At 39.3% G+C, this 12,984-nt stretch overlaps 1 protein-coding gene across 1 annotated transcript; it reads left to right on the forward strand.

Annotated features, from left to right (window-relative positions):
- Positions 1 to 2,566: 2,566 nt before the first annotated feature.
- Positions 2,567 to 11,408, forward strand: LOC111947166 (potassium/sodium hyperpolarization-activated cyclic nucleotide-gated channel 4-like). The gene is made up of 2 exons (XM_023953635.1): positions 2,567 to 3,249; positions 4,375 to 11,408. Exons 1-2 carry the CDS (start codon positions 3,198 to 3,200, stop codon positions 6,630 to 6,632), a joined length of 2,310 nt encoding a protein of 769 aa, XP_023809403.1. The 5' UTR covers positions 2,567 to 3,197; the 3' UTR covers positions 6,633 to 11,408.
- The last annotated feature ends 1,576 nt before the right edge of the window (positions 11,409 to 12,984 follow it).

The following is a 12,984-nucleotide window of genomic DNA, read 5'->3' on the forward strand; positions in this document are numbered from 1 at the left end:
TCAGGCATAATTCTGATTGGATTCTAAGATGATTGTGAAATACCTTTGCTCAAAAAGCCCAGTGACGTTGATTAATCTCAACAACTTCTTCCATTTTTATTCCTGAAAATAAAAATGTGGTTCTAGCGAAAAAAATTCCCTGACCCACATCTATCCAATACTAAAAGCCACCGCGTTCCCTTAAACGTTCCTGTCTGTGACAGAGGGCAGTAAGCTACAGTCCTTCAGTCTCATTACATTGTTTATTCCAACGTTTTACTAGGTTTACTGTGTAAAATGGTGATTCCTGACACATTTCTGGTTTAAGTCACTAACTCCGTGGTTGTATCTTAATACTTTGCCCTCTTTCTTAAAATACTTCTACCCTTTTGAACAGGAAAAAGTCAGACTTGTGTTGGGGTCATTTTTGTACAAATCAGACCTTGTTGTCTCTTGATGGCTTGTTGTATTTTTTCCCCTGTACTGCAGCTTTTTCTTTCCCATGTCACTTTGCATGTAAACAGTAGAACACCTACAATTAGTCCAAAACCCAACAGGCGAGATGGTCGAATTGCTTCATAACTCAGACGTTTTTGATTTCATGCAATTAAACACACAAATGCTGGTAAACGGAATCAGATGTCTGAACCATTGACTGTATAAGAGAACTGGACTGAGTAGTAGTATTTTGTTCTTGTTTACACTTTTCTATATTCAAGGCAGTGCTTTTCAGCGAAACACCTATTTACTAAGAATGAAAAACTACTTTCAACGAGGCAAAGAAAAGTTTTTTTTTTCATTGTTTTGTTTTTATCCCCCCCGATTTTGTTGTGATGACGAGACTCAAACGTCTGCATAGACTCGGCTCCATGTTTTCTAAAGACAAACGTCATAAAAGCTTGGTGACCAATCTGAGTTAAAGATGATATTTTACACATCTTCAACTCTTTTAATCCATCATACCACATGAATGTTTATCCAGTTCCAGCTCTTAATCCTTTAAACAAACTGACCAAACCCTAAAACATAGTTTTGTGGATTGTTTTGGTTAGCTGTACAAGTTTTGTCAACTGCGTTAAGAGGCTAAATTCATCCAGATCTCTGCCACTAAATTTGTCAGAATATTTTTGCCATTTGTACGTTTATTGCTGCTATATTTTCATTTATTACATTTCAAAGATGCATTGGATTATATTTAACACTTTTTAAATAAAAGTATTGCTACTTTTAGCTACTGCATTTTGTTACCTTGCTGAAGTGCAGCAAGTTCTAAAACAAAATAAAGTTTTTCTATAATAGTCGGATGATGAGACTTTGGGAATTTCAAATTATTAATTGCAGTAGTTTTAGGCTGGGGCAAGTACATCGTATTAATTTCATTCTTACGAAAAAAATAGAAATTGATTTGAAAGTCAGTAGTCGGTGTAGAAACATACCGTGTGCAACACAGGCATTAATGACTATCCCTCAAAACACATCCAGCATAAGAAATTTTGAAACAGAAGGGTTTAGAACTGTCTTTTAGGTTTTTTCTACATTTTGTATTATATAGAATACACCATATGTACCTCTAAAGTCTAATGTTATTGAATTGTGTAATTGTGAATTTGCATCTTTTAGGCCCATCGTCTGATAAAGTTGCATCCTCCTTCAGTGACAAATGCACAGACTTGCAAACATCTACATGCAGCCACATCAGAGCTGCTTTTGCAGTCTCTGCCTGAATAAGTCAGCTGTACAGCTTTCAGTTGGAGCTTCATTTTCTCCTGGGTGGAGATGTCATAACTTTTGCAAACGACACAATGTGCTACACGGGTGGATTGCAAGAAAGAGGCATTCTCATTCTACAAATGCAAACTTGCACAAATAAAAATTGTAAATAACTCTACATGGTGAAAGAAAATTGCTTAGACAGAAACGTTTCAAAGACAAATTAACTTACAACACAGCTTCCTGCATGGAAATACACTATACGATCTGCCTTGTGGTTTGAGTAAAAATAATGTGAAGCAGAAACAACACTTTGGACCTTTCAAAGCTCTGAGAAAAAAAAATGAACAAAAGAAGCTCTGAAAAGCCACGAGTAAACTATCTTAATGTTTTGCTGCTTTTAGTATAGTTTGTCTGACTCATGAAATTAGTTTTAAAATGACTTTAAAAAAAACTTTAAGTGCACCATAGTCTCACCATAGAGCGTAAATATCAAATTTCATCGGCCCTAAAGATGGTGCTCTGCCAATGCTAATCCCTCATTGGTGGTTCCTAATCAATGTTTCTGTATTTTATTTGTCATATGCAGGACACAAGCTATACAGAAATCACAGCATTTAAGCAAACACTGCAAAATATCAGAAGATGATTATTTGAAAATCTGAAAATCAATATTTTTTTTCATTGCTTTTCATTGAGTCTTAAATGTTTTTTTTTCTTCTTTTTGTGAACTGTTTATGGTTACACCTTTGATAATTATATACGTGTGCACCCATTTGTCAGTATAGAAATTCATACCTCTTTAACAGTAATTAGCATGTAAAGAAAATTGTTTACAAAAATTAAAGTCATATATAAACTTTCTTTTTCCTCTAAAAACAAAAGTAAAGTTGAAGAAGCTTTCTTAGTTAATCAGGACTATTATATTTTATTTATTTATTTTATTTCCTTTATATTTCTTAGAAGACCGATGACAGTGGTTTTAAACTGTAGAGCTAAGGTTGTAAAATTAAAAACGAATTTTCAACTAATTGTCTCCACTTGACTTGAATAGAGACACATAATCAAAGATGCTTTTTAGATCACAGCAATATGCATGCTGGATCATAGGAAATTCAACCAAGGCCTATAGAAAATGACATAGGACTACAAATATCTATATGCATAAAGTAAACACCGTGATCAAGTCCTTGGCAATAATAAATTTAACGAGAAAGAGCACCCTAGAAGTTATTTTTTAATGAAGACATTATTTGAGAGCTTGCACATTTTAAATTTTGTGTCAAAATTTGGTTAAATAAAAATTAATAAATAACGTAGTTTATTTGATTTACTGTTCCTTAAATGAGGCATCTTCTGAACATGTTATTGATGCAGTGTCCTGTTGCTTTGCAGAGATTTGTTTGCTGACACGAGGCAGGAGGACAGCCAGCGTCCGAGCCGACACTTACTGTCGCCTGTACTCACTGTCTGTCGATAACTTCAATGAGGTTCTGGAGGAATATCCAATGATGAGAAGGGCCTTCGAGACTGTTGCGCTGGACAGGCTGGACCGCATCGGTAAGAAAGAAGAAATCTGACAACTAAAACAAGCCAAAATGTAGAGTGGAGTAAAACACTGATTATTTTTAATATCACTGACGGTGACATTCATTTATGTTGGCTGCCCAAATAACAATGAAAGGGACACTGTATTACTATTGAATAGTGATGCAGTGTCCCTTTCATTGTGAAAACATGGCTGAATGCTCAGCTTGGTTTAGAATAAAAGGCAGAGAGATTGCTCTAGAGAGTTTCTTTGTGGAAAATTCTGACTTGAAAAGATTTAATAGGCTGATAGTTATTTTTTCTTTGGATGGTGCCATGTGCATGTCCTTTCTTTTGGGTTTCATGCACATGTGCACACTTCTTCCTTAAAAGAGTCACTCACACAGCACTGATCTACAAATTAATTACTGTCTTGATGGACTTTGCAAAATCTGTTCTAAATATTCAGTTGATAAGGGTTCAGAGGGTGCCAGGACAGACTGGACGTAGTTACAATACCTCTCAGCTAATGTATCACAAGTCGTAAAAGAAATTGGATCTAGGTCTAATAAATCTGAGTCTAATTGCATTTCCATTTACAATATGTTCAAATTTAACAGCCTTTTGTTAACATTGAATTAAAAATGAAAGGCATTTGAATTAACCTTGTCACTGCTGGTGCAGTCATTCCACTACAGTGAGTTATGGGTGTGCAGTTTTTTTTTTGTTCCTAATAAGTGTCCAGTTGGAAAAAGGACAGAGCTTGGCAGTGCAAAAAAATCAAATGAACCAAAAAAAAATATTTTTAATCGGAATTCAGCTTTTATCTGTTATTTATTTTATACATTTTACCTTTTGTACCATTTTGCCTATTCTGCTCTATGTTAGTACTCTAATTTAACTCATTATTTCTTTACTACACTTGACATTTAAGGTTATATTAGTTCTACTAGAAATAGTCATTAGTATATTATTTTTAAAATTTTTAAACTACTTTTAAAAGTATCTAAGCTGCAATCACATGTGAGCCTTTAATACTGGTTTGCTGACTATTTATAATTATTCTCACAATATTTATTTCTTCTCTCTCTTGTCACTCTTCTTGTCCTTTCTTCTTTTTTTTGTCTTTTTGCCTGGTTGGGGGATTTTCTGGTAAAGGCAAGAAAAATTCCATACTGCAGCATAAGGTGCAACATGACCTCAGTTCTGGTGTGCTTAACTACCAAGAGAATGAAATCATCCAGCAGATTGTGCAGCACGACAGGGACATGGCCCACTGTGCTCACCTCATGCAGAATGCCCCACCACAGACACCACCTTCACCAACTCCTGTCATCTGGGCTCCTCTAATCCAAGCTCCTCTGCAGGCAGCAGCCGCCACCACCTCCGTCGCAATCGCTCTGACCCACCACCCCCACCTACCATCAGCACTCCTAAGACCTCCCGTTTCTGTTCTGGGTTCACTGAGGGAGCCATCCAACCGACTTCGGAAGTTCCAACCATTTGTTCCCTCAGCCACAGCATCTGCTTCTGCAATGGATTCCCCCTCTAGCACTCCCTCTAAGTTGCGCAGTGGAGTGGATATGCCGTTGCTGACCTCTTTTCGAGCACAGCAAATTACTTTGGGTTCTGGGGCGACGGGCTCTTTGCAGCATGCTTCAGGAAGTAAAGACAAGCGAGGAACTAATGGAAAAAGGTGTGGACCCAGTGAAGGTGGACCTTCTGTCTTCCCCTTTGGTCTATATTCGTCAGATTCACCCTCAACTAGCATGGCCCAACTACACCAACAACCACTACACCAGCAACCCTTTCGACCCAGCACCCCACCGCTCTCAAACCTCTTCCATCAGGGATCAGTAGGTGGAAGCACAGGGTCAATACTCAGTGGAGGGGCAGTTGGAGCTTGTGGTGGTGCTACAGGATGGTCTTCAGCTGAAGCAGGTGGTCCATCTGTTGAAGAAGCCACAGGAGAGGATACAGACTGGGCTGGGGAGGACTTTACAACTGGAGTGACAGATATGACTCATGGGGGAAATTTTAGCTTCAAAGGAGGCACCGAATCAGTACGTGGAATCTTTGGGGAAACAGTTTTAGGACTCTCTGAGGGATCACTAGGTCCTGCTTGTGACAGGTTCATAAGCAGTAAACTGGCTGGACCATTAGCTGGTTCTGTGTTACATGACAAAGACATGGTATCTATGGCAGGAACTTCCAGGGTACCAATAGGAAGAGCTACTAGAGGATCGGTGGGGGGTAGTTCTAGAGAATCACTGGTTTTGACAACCACTGGGGGATCGATGGGTGTGATAAAAGATGTATCAGTTGGAGTTGTTTCTGGTGTTAATTCTGGGGCAGCATTTGAAGGAGTCTGTGATTCTGCTGTTGCGAACCCCAGAGGATCATTAGGAAAAGCTTTTAGCACATTAACAAGTAGTTTCACAGGAGGAGCCTTAAGTGAGGCAGGGGGACACACTGGAAAAGGAATGGGATGTATGTTGACCAGTCACACCGCAGGATCTACAGTTAACCCTAGTGGGGCATCTGGTGGGATCACAACTGGTCATATTAGTTCTTCCCAATGTCAGAGTCCCATATCTACCAGTTTATCAATCTCCATGCCCAGTCAGATGCTCCATAGCCAAACACCTCCCAAGCCTTCCCAAGCAGCTCCTCTACAGCAGTTTGCTGGTGGAGGTAGATCTCACAGTGGCTTAAACGTCCTCCAGAATCCGCTACAAGGGTCCCCATCTAGCAGCAGAGGACAGCCCAGTCAACAGGCTACTGAAAGTTCTCCATCTTCACTCAGCCAAGTCAACCTGACAGGTCTCCAGCCGAGCTGCTTGCCTCAACAGATGTCCTTAGAGAGGTCTGCATTGGCATCTCTAGCCCAGTATGGCTCAGCAAATGCCTCTCCCTGCCTTACCCCTGTTGCTCCCAGTCCTACTATTCAAAGTCCAGTAACAGGTAGGATTTTCCACTACAGTGACCCGTCAAGTGCCACAGGATCCCACACTTCTTTGCTTATGCCTCAATCCCCTCTACTTTCACAATTTCCTAGCCAATCACACACAACTGGGAGAGATTCACCTCTGGGATGTTTTTCTGAGGACTTAAAGCATTTATCGAGCTCACATCCAACTCTTCCCCTGGAAGTGGCCCAGGCTTTAGGCCACCAAACTCCTCTCACCTCTGCGGAATATTATCCTTCACCGTTTTCTTCTCCAACTTTTGTGCCCAAACCTTGTAGCTCGGTACCAGGGCATATGACTCCTCCAATACAGACGTCTCCAGGACACCCTCAACATTCTCAGCTCCCTGGGTCCTCTGTGGCCTTGCCTGCAAGGAGGGGTTCTCCCACGCATTTGTCGGATTTGGAATCGCAAACTGTCCGTTCAAAACTCCCTTCGAACTTGTGAGGATTGATCACACCCTCCTGTGCTCCCACAAAATAAACACAAACTTATTTTTATTTGTAGCATTCTTATCCGTACTTTACTTCACTGTGTTCCACCTTGCATTTTACCAAGATTTTAAATTTACTGTGACAAAAAAACACACACACTGTTAGCTCAGAGATCTAGAGTATTCTTTGTTCATTATATACTGTTGACTGTATATAGATAGAACTATATATTTAAATGATGAGTTAATCAAGGGACAAGGAGGGTGTGAAAGTAGAAGGTCAATTGTTTTATTAATTTCTACGACTATGCCAAATGCATCTGGTGATAAATGTAAAGTTCAGAAAAGAACACCACGTTCTTTTTCTACAGGAACTTATGCACTAACACCTGCATGTACATAGGTTATTTTGTGTGTTTTGAAATAAGTATCCACATTTTAGCAAAGGTGACATGCTTTGAGACATGCTGACTCTTGTACCGTCTCATTTGGGATCACATATTGTTGATCTTAAATGTGTTAATTAGATTGTACCTATTTATTCTCTCTGTAAACTTTGTAAAAGAGATGGGGATGAGATTTTAGCAACCAAAAAGACTTTACATGAGAATTAACTATCCAGCCATCTGTGGTCCATTGATTTATGTTTTATATTAAACCAGTACTGGTTTCTAAAGTTGGGGGTTTTGGTGAGAGTCCCTTCCATCTCAATAAGTCACGTCATTGTATGAGGGACTGTTTTTTCTTCAGTCATATCCTAACAAACTCACTTTGTCTTCCAAGTACATGCCACTAATATTTGTAGAAAGTGTGTTATTTTCATTTCTGTCAGTGTGCAGCTGTTAATGAGTGAATGTTAAATTAAGTGTGACAAAGTCAGACAGCCGGATGCAAGGCGAGAGTTTTCGCTTGACTGAACAAAAGTAAGTTTGCCTTTTTGGACAAAACCAAGGACTTCCACTAACCACTGGTGGTGTGATGCATTTTGTAGCACTCAGAAGTAAAAAAAAAAAATAGACTCAATGTATATAATAGTCTAACAGTTAATAAGACAGTTGATTACAATGTACACTTTAAAGTTATTTTGTTCTCCCTACAGGCTTCCATGAATATTCTTTAACCAAGACTTTAATTTAGTAATTACTTGTTAGTCAGCACAAAGGCTGACTTATTTTAGAAGTGTGTACTATTTGCTGTATTTCATTTCTACTATATTTCCTTTTTGTAGCTGCTAAATGGTCTGCATAGACCTGTTTCCTTACTGAGGGTTGGCATTGAATTTAAAAAATTGAATGTATGTCAATTTACTGATGCTTAAAGTATAAACTGTAGCTGTGGTAGATGCACTGATGGCATACTGCCCCAGGGGGAAAAAAGGGACTGTTCTGTAACTGAAAAGGTCATTGACTCCATATCTTAGAAATATGTTATCTACAGCAACCATTTCTATTTCCAAAGTGTCCTTTAACAAGACACAGAAGCACTGGCTAAATTGTTCCTGACACAATTTGGAGACGTTTCTCGTGAGCTGCCAGCCCACTCTCTACTTCATCTGTCCCATACTGTAAAACTGTGCTCCCACTTAGACTTTAGAGGAAATTGTTCATTAATTTTCACATTTTATGTAAGAATCTAAAAAAAAATCATTTTAATTAATAAAATAAGGAAGTATCTGACTCTATTTGAAGCAATGCAAACTAATAAAAGCATTGCTTTTTCATTTAACATGAACATAAGCAAATATCTCAGCAACAGTTTTCTGTTGCTCTTTACAGTTTTAGAGAAGTCCTTCACAAGACCCACATAGATACTAGCAGATAAATTATCTGCTGCATTCACTAGCCTCAAGAAAAGGAGGCTTTGGATGTCATAGGTTTGGTTATAGAAGCGCCCACCTGGCTCACTGTAAGAATGGTTTAATTAAAAGCTCGTCATATAAAACCATTGATTCCATCTTAATTGGTAAAAGGTTTCATGAAGGTGCTGAATGAATTAAAGAGAAGATTTAAATGTTTTGTTTACACCTGATCTAAATTTGTTTTTTACTGTTTATAGGACAAGTTTTTTTTTCTTTTTGTTTGTTTCTTTGTTGTTTTGTACCTACATTGAAGTCATATCTGGTTACAGTCCATTGACACGCTCTGAGAGCCTTTATGTGATTGGTGATGCAGCATGCAAAAAAAAAAAGACTGGTATCAGTAAGTTCCCAAAGGAGTAGCACCGTGATATGATCTCCATGTTTTTCTGTATCTCATCGCCAAGACAGGCGCAGGTTCCACTTAGACAGCTGAGTCCCCAACTCAGTCGCAGCACTCAGCCACAGCAGCCTAATTTGACAAGACATGTTTGTAATCCCTTGACCCTCACAAACTATCAGAGACTTGCACACCGAGGTGACCATGCTGTACCCTCATTACAGTTGTGTGAAGTCATTATAACAAGGTAGGACACCAAATACACAAAACCACTCATGACTGCACAAAACTGTATTTGCAAATATACACCAATTCAATATCTGTATTTGCAAATACACTCAACTGCTGGATGATTCATACTTTTTTTTTCATTGCAACATTTTAAGCTATAAAATAAGAAGTATCCGTAATTTAATAAACAAATCTATGACTAATTGATTTTCCACTTTGTTGGTTACATCCCAAGCTAGTTTGTAGCTTGTAGTTGTTGCCAATTATGTAACTATAATCTGAGCACTAAGGGATGTTCAATGCAGCTTACTCATTGGTTACCGATTATCAGCCTCCCTTTATCATGACTACATGACTACCTTGGAGTCATGCAATTTTTATAAAACATCAGTTGGCACTTTTTACCATTAATTACTTTGATCCGTCAAAACTGCTTTAACAAGTGCACCGTAACCCTGCATGGTCTCATGTGATCTGTTATAACACCCTCACCATAGACTGTTAGCAGCTGATGCATGACGAAACACAGTTAAGGAGTGGACATGGCATAAAACTTGTATTGTGTATGACAGTGTTGCATTTTGAGCAGATTAGGTTCATTACATTTACTTCTCTATTGAGTAAATCAATTTTCTCTTTATCTCCTGCAGATAATTTATACATTTCCAATTTTAGAGTCTAAAAATGTCGTCTCAGCTGTGCTGCAGAAATTACTACATCTAAAAAGCTGGAACTTTTCCACATCTGGAATTTTGAATTTATTTACTCTGCAGGCTAAATTCCTTTTTCAGAACACAAGTGAAAAGACATTTTTTTCCATCAGTACAACCTTATTCAGGCATGGATCTCGAGAACAGTTTCAAACCAGTCTCTGCGACAAAGGTGTAAATGTGAAGAGACGCTGATGCGGCAAGAGAATGATGCGGTTGGACGTCGATCACGGGGGGGGGGACAGGTACACAGGCGTGAGATCCAGGGACAGGCTTCGTTTGGCATCTTTTCACCGTCCTTATGAGTGTTCCTGAGTTTTGCAGATGTTATTCAGTGGGATATTGATTGGACAGATATGAGGCAGAGCTTTGTTATGTAGCTAACAATGGGTGTTTGTGTGTGATACACCACCTGTCAGGGTCGATGGGTGAGCCGCAACGCTGTTGGAAAAGTTAGGGCGGAGGAGGCGGAGGTCAAATTCTACAGGAGGAAAACAGACAAGGATTGATTAGTCTTTCTGAACGCAGTATGGTCTATAATCACAAATGAGCAGTTTAGATGAAGGGGTGGGCGGACAGACTGTTAGCTAACTCTGTTACAGCTGACACATAGAGCACAATCTGCAGACGTTTCATTCAGGCCGGTGTCATTTCATTAAGAAAAGCACCAGATTTTAATGACACTGAGGGAAGAAATTCTTGACTGATGACAGTGTAGCTTTGAAACAATGCACTGGGGATGAGATGAAAGTTTATAATCCTCACGCCCATGATATATTTGTAACCCACACAAGGCCATGTAATCCTTTATTCCAAATAAAGATTTAAAAACAGCCAAAATTGGAATAACAAGATTTTCACCTAACAGCAATGTTTACTCTTCAAGCGGATTTTTTATTCAGCCTATTTGCCACAGCTGCATATGCAACAGAATGCATCGGAGAGACAGTGTCTTTCATAAGAGTCAGCAGGGAATTAGATAAGGAGGCTTACAAACTTTGGATTTTTGAGAGAGACAAATCAAGAAAAACAATGGTGACTCACTGTCTCATGCAGAGAACTGTTTCCATTATGTCTCCTCTTCTCACCCACCTTTACATGGCAAGCAGATCTCTGTTTGAAAACATCTCTAAGGGGCATCTAATTGATTGGTTCTGTCCAAATTTTCCAAACTTCACCCTTTGAAAACACTATAGAAGAAAACTATTTAAAAGTACCTTTATAGTTTTTGTTCCCCAGTTTTTAAAAATGTATGTTTGAGTTAATTGTTTCAGTTCAAAGACCCATCCAACATGTTCTTGTGGCATTTTTCCCATGATGAAGAACATAGATAAAGAAAATTAAGCTCAAAATTGAATTTCTGAGTATTTCTTTATTCAAATCATTGTGAATCAGGAACAGACGGAAAAAATGCAGTTGGAAAAAACTTGTAGCAGTGACGTAGAAGCTACTACGACAAGCTACGCGCTCTGCTCGATTCTGATGCACCTGTTTGTAGACCACTAGATCCACGTATGTCGTTGTTTTCCTCGTCCGAACTGGCATCTGCATCCAAACTGTTTGGATGGATGGTTCTAATATTGCTCCCCATTTTTGTTGTTCCGGTAATGCTAGGTTGGGATTTTGATGGCCTGTAAGCTAGCTGGAGAGTATGTCAACAGGGGGGTGATGGGAAATGGGGCTGAGCTTGCTCCACACCAACAGTCCCATCGACAACTCCGAGGCAAATTTCTAATGAACCATTGCCACTTTTTTTTTTTTTTTGGGGGGGGGGGGGGGGGGGGGGGGGGGGCTAAAGATGTATTCAAAGATGCATTCATGATTACAAGAACAAAACTGGGAATGATTTTACATTCGATCAAAATATGACCAGAGAGGCACTATAAGTTGAATCCATCTGAGTGAACAGAAACCTGTTTACAGGCTTGTCTCTGGGCCTGATCTCAGCTCGGCCAGCTTGATGCCATAAAAGATTTTCTTTTATGGCGCCCCTGTACCATTTCCAATTCTCTGACGAGAGCTGCGGCGGATCTTGTTCAGGGCACTTCCAATTTCATTGCTTAATCATATAGCTCCTCTCCCTTTGTGCTGTCCTACCCCCTCCATAGATATTAGTTGGGGAATCAGCGATGCACGCCACTGAAATCATTTGCTGTGAATGAAGATTACAAGTAGTAGAGTGAAAGCAAACCTGCAGGTGTGCTATTTGTTATCTGTTTATGCATTCCCAAAGCACCTTTTTATCAATTCAGAACCACTGGTTCCTTTGACATTTCCTTTTATTGTATTTGGCTCTCAAGTTGAAGAATCAGTCTATTATTGGAAACAATTTAAGAGAGACAAATCAAGAAAAACTCCATAAAAGAGTTGTCTATTTTTGCGTGTGAAACAGCTGACCTTTGTTGCTGCTACTCCAGTGAGGTGGAATGACACCAGCGCAGTGTCAGGCTGACCACAGGCTGGGCTGTTGGGCAGATACTGTAACCTGAATATGACCCAGTTAAGAAATCATGCAGCGATACTGTTGGGGCTTTGAGGGGCCGGCCTTGTACAGCTACCTGACAGAACTGATCATCATATACTAATGGTTCTGCAAAACTTAGATATGCAAATCACTCTTTGCATGTGTGTCTCTTTGGTTGCAACTGATCAGTCAGCTACATTATATCTTGAGGCCAAAGGTGGAGCTGCTCTTCCCAGGATTAGTGAGGGAGGGGGGGGGGGGGGGGTGGAAAGGGCATAGTTATACTCTATTCGGAGAGATGAAGGGGTTTACATAAAGAAAAAAAAAATCCTGCCTCTCTGCTGTCTTTCATTTGCTAAAGTACATATATAATTCCTCTAAATCTGATGTTGGGAGCATAATGTTGACAAGGTACTCACTTGTACCGATTTATATGTTTGCATATTTACATTTCTGTATTTATTTTAGATTCTCCTAACAAGTGATATCAGCACTGTACCAGATAAGCAATTAAAACCAAACTGTCTGTATGTACAGAGTTCACGAAAAGGGTTTTATAAAACCATTCACATTGTTTGACCTCTTTGTTACGGAGTGTGAAGTTTTCAGTTTGACTTCAACTGGAGAGCTCAACATTCTTTGGACAACAACTGAGTCGACAATTCTTTTATGGAGCGTTTTGAGGAGGACTGCTTTGCTATTGTTCTATGGACTTTTTTTCTGAGGAACTACAGGGGGAAAAAGCAATAAAGGAACTGTGAGGTAT

Source organism: Oryzias latipes, chromosome 3 (assembly GCF_002234675.1).
Source record: "Oryzias latipes chromosome 3, ASM223467v1".
In the NCBI taxonomy this organism is placed as follows: domain Eukaryota; kingdom Metazoa; phylum Chordata; class Actinopteri; order Beloniformes; family Adrianichthyidae; genus Oryzias; species Oryzias latipes.

What these genes read in the sequence shown, in the direction of transcription:
- LOC111947166 (XM_023953635.1), top strand. Translation starts at nt 3,198, where the DNA reads ATGATGAGAAGGGCCTTCGAGACTGTTGCGCTGGACAGGCTGGACCGC. An exon ending in GGACAGGCTGGACCGCATCG is followed by an intron (nt 3,250 to 4,374) that starts GTAAGAAAGAAG and finishes TTTCTGGTAAAG; the next exon opens with GCAAGAAAAATTCCATACTG.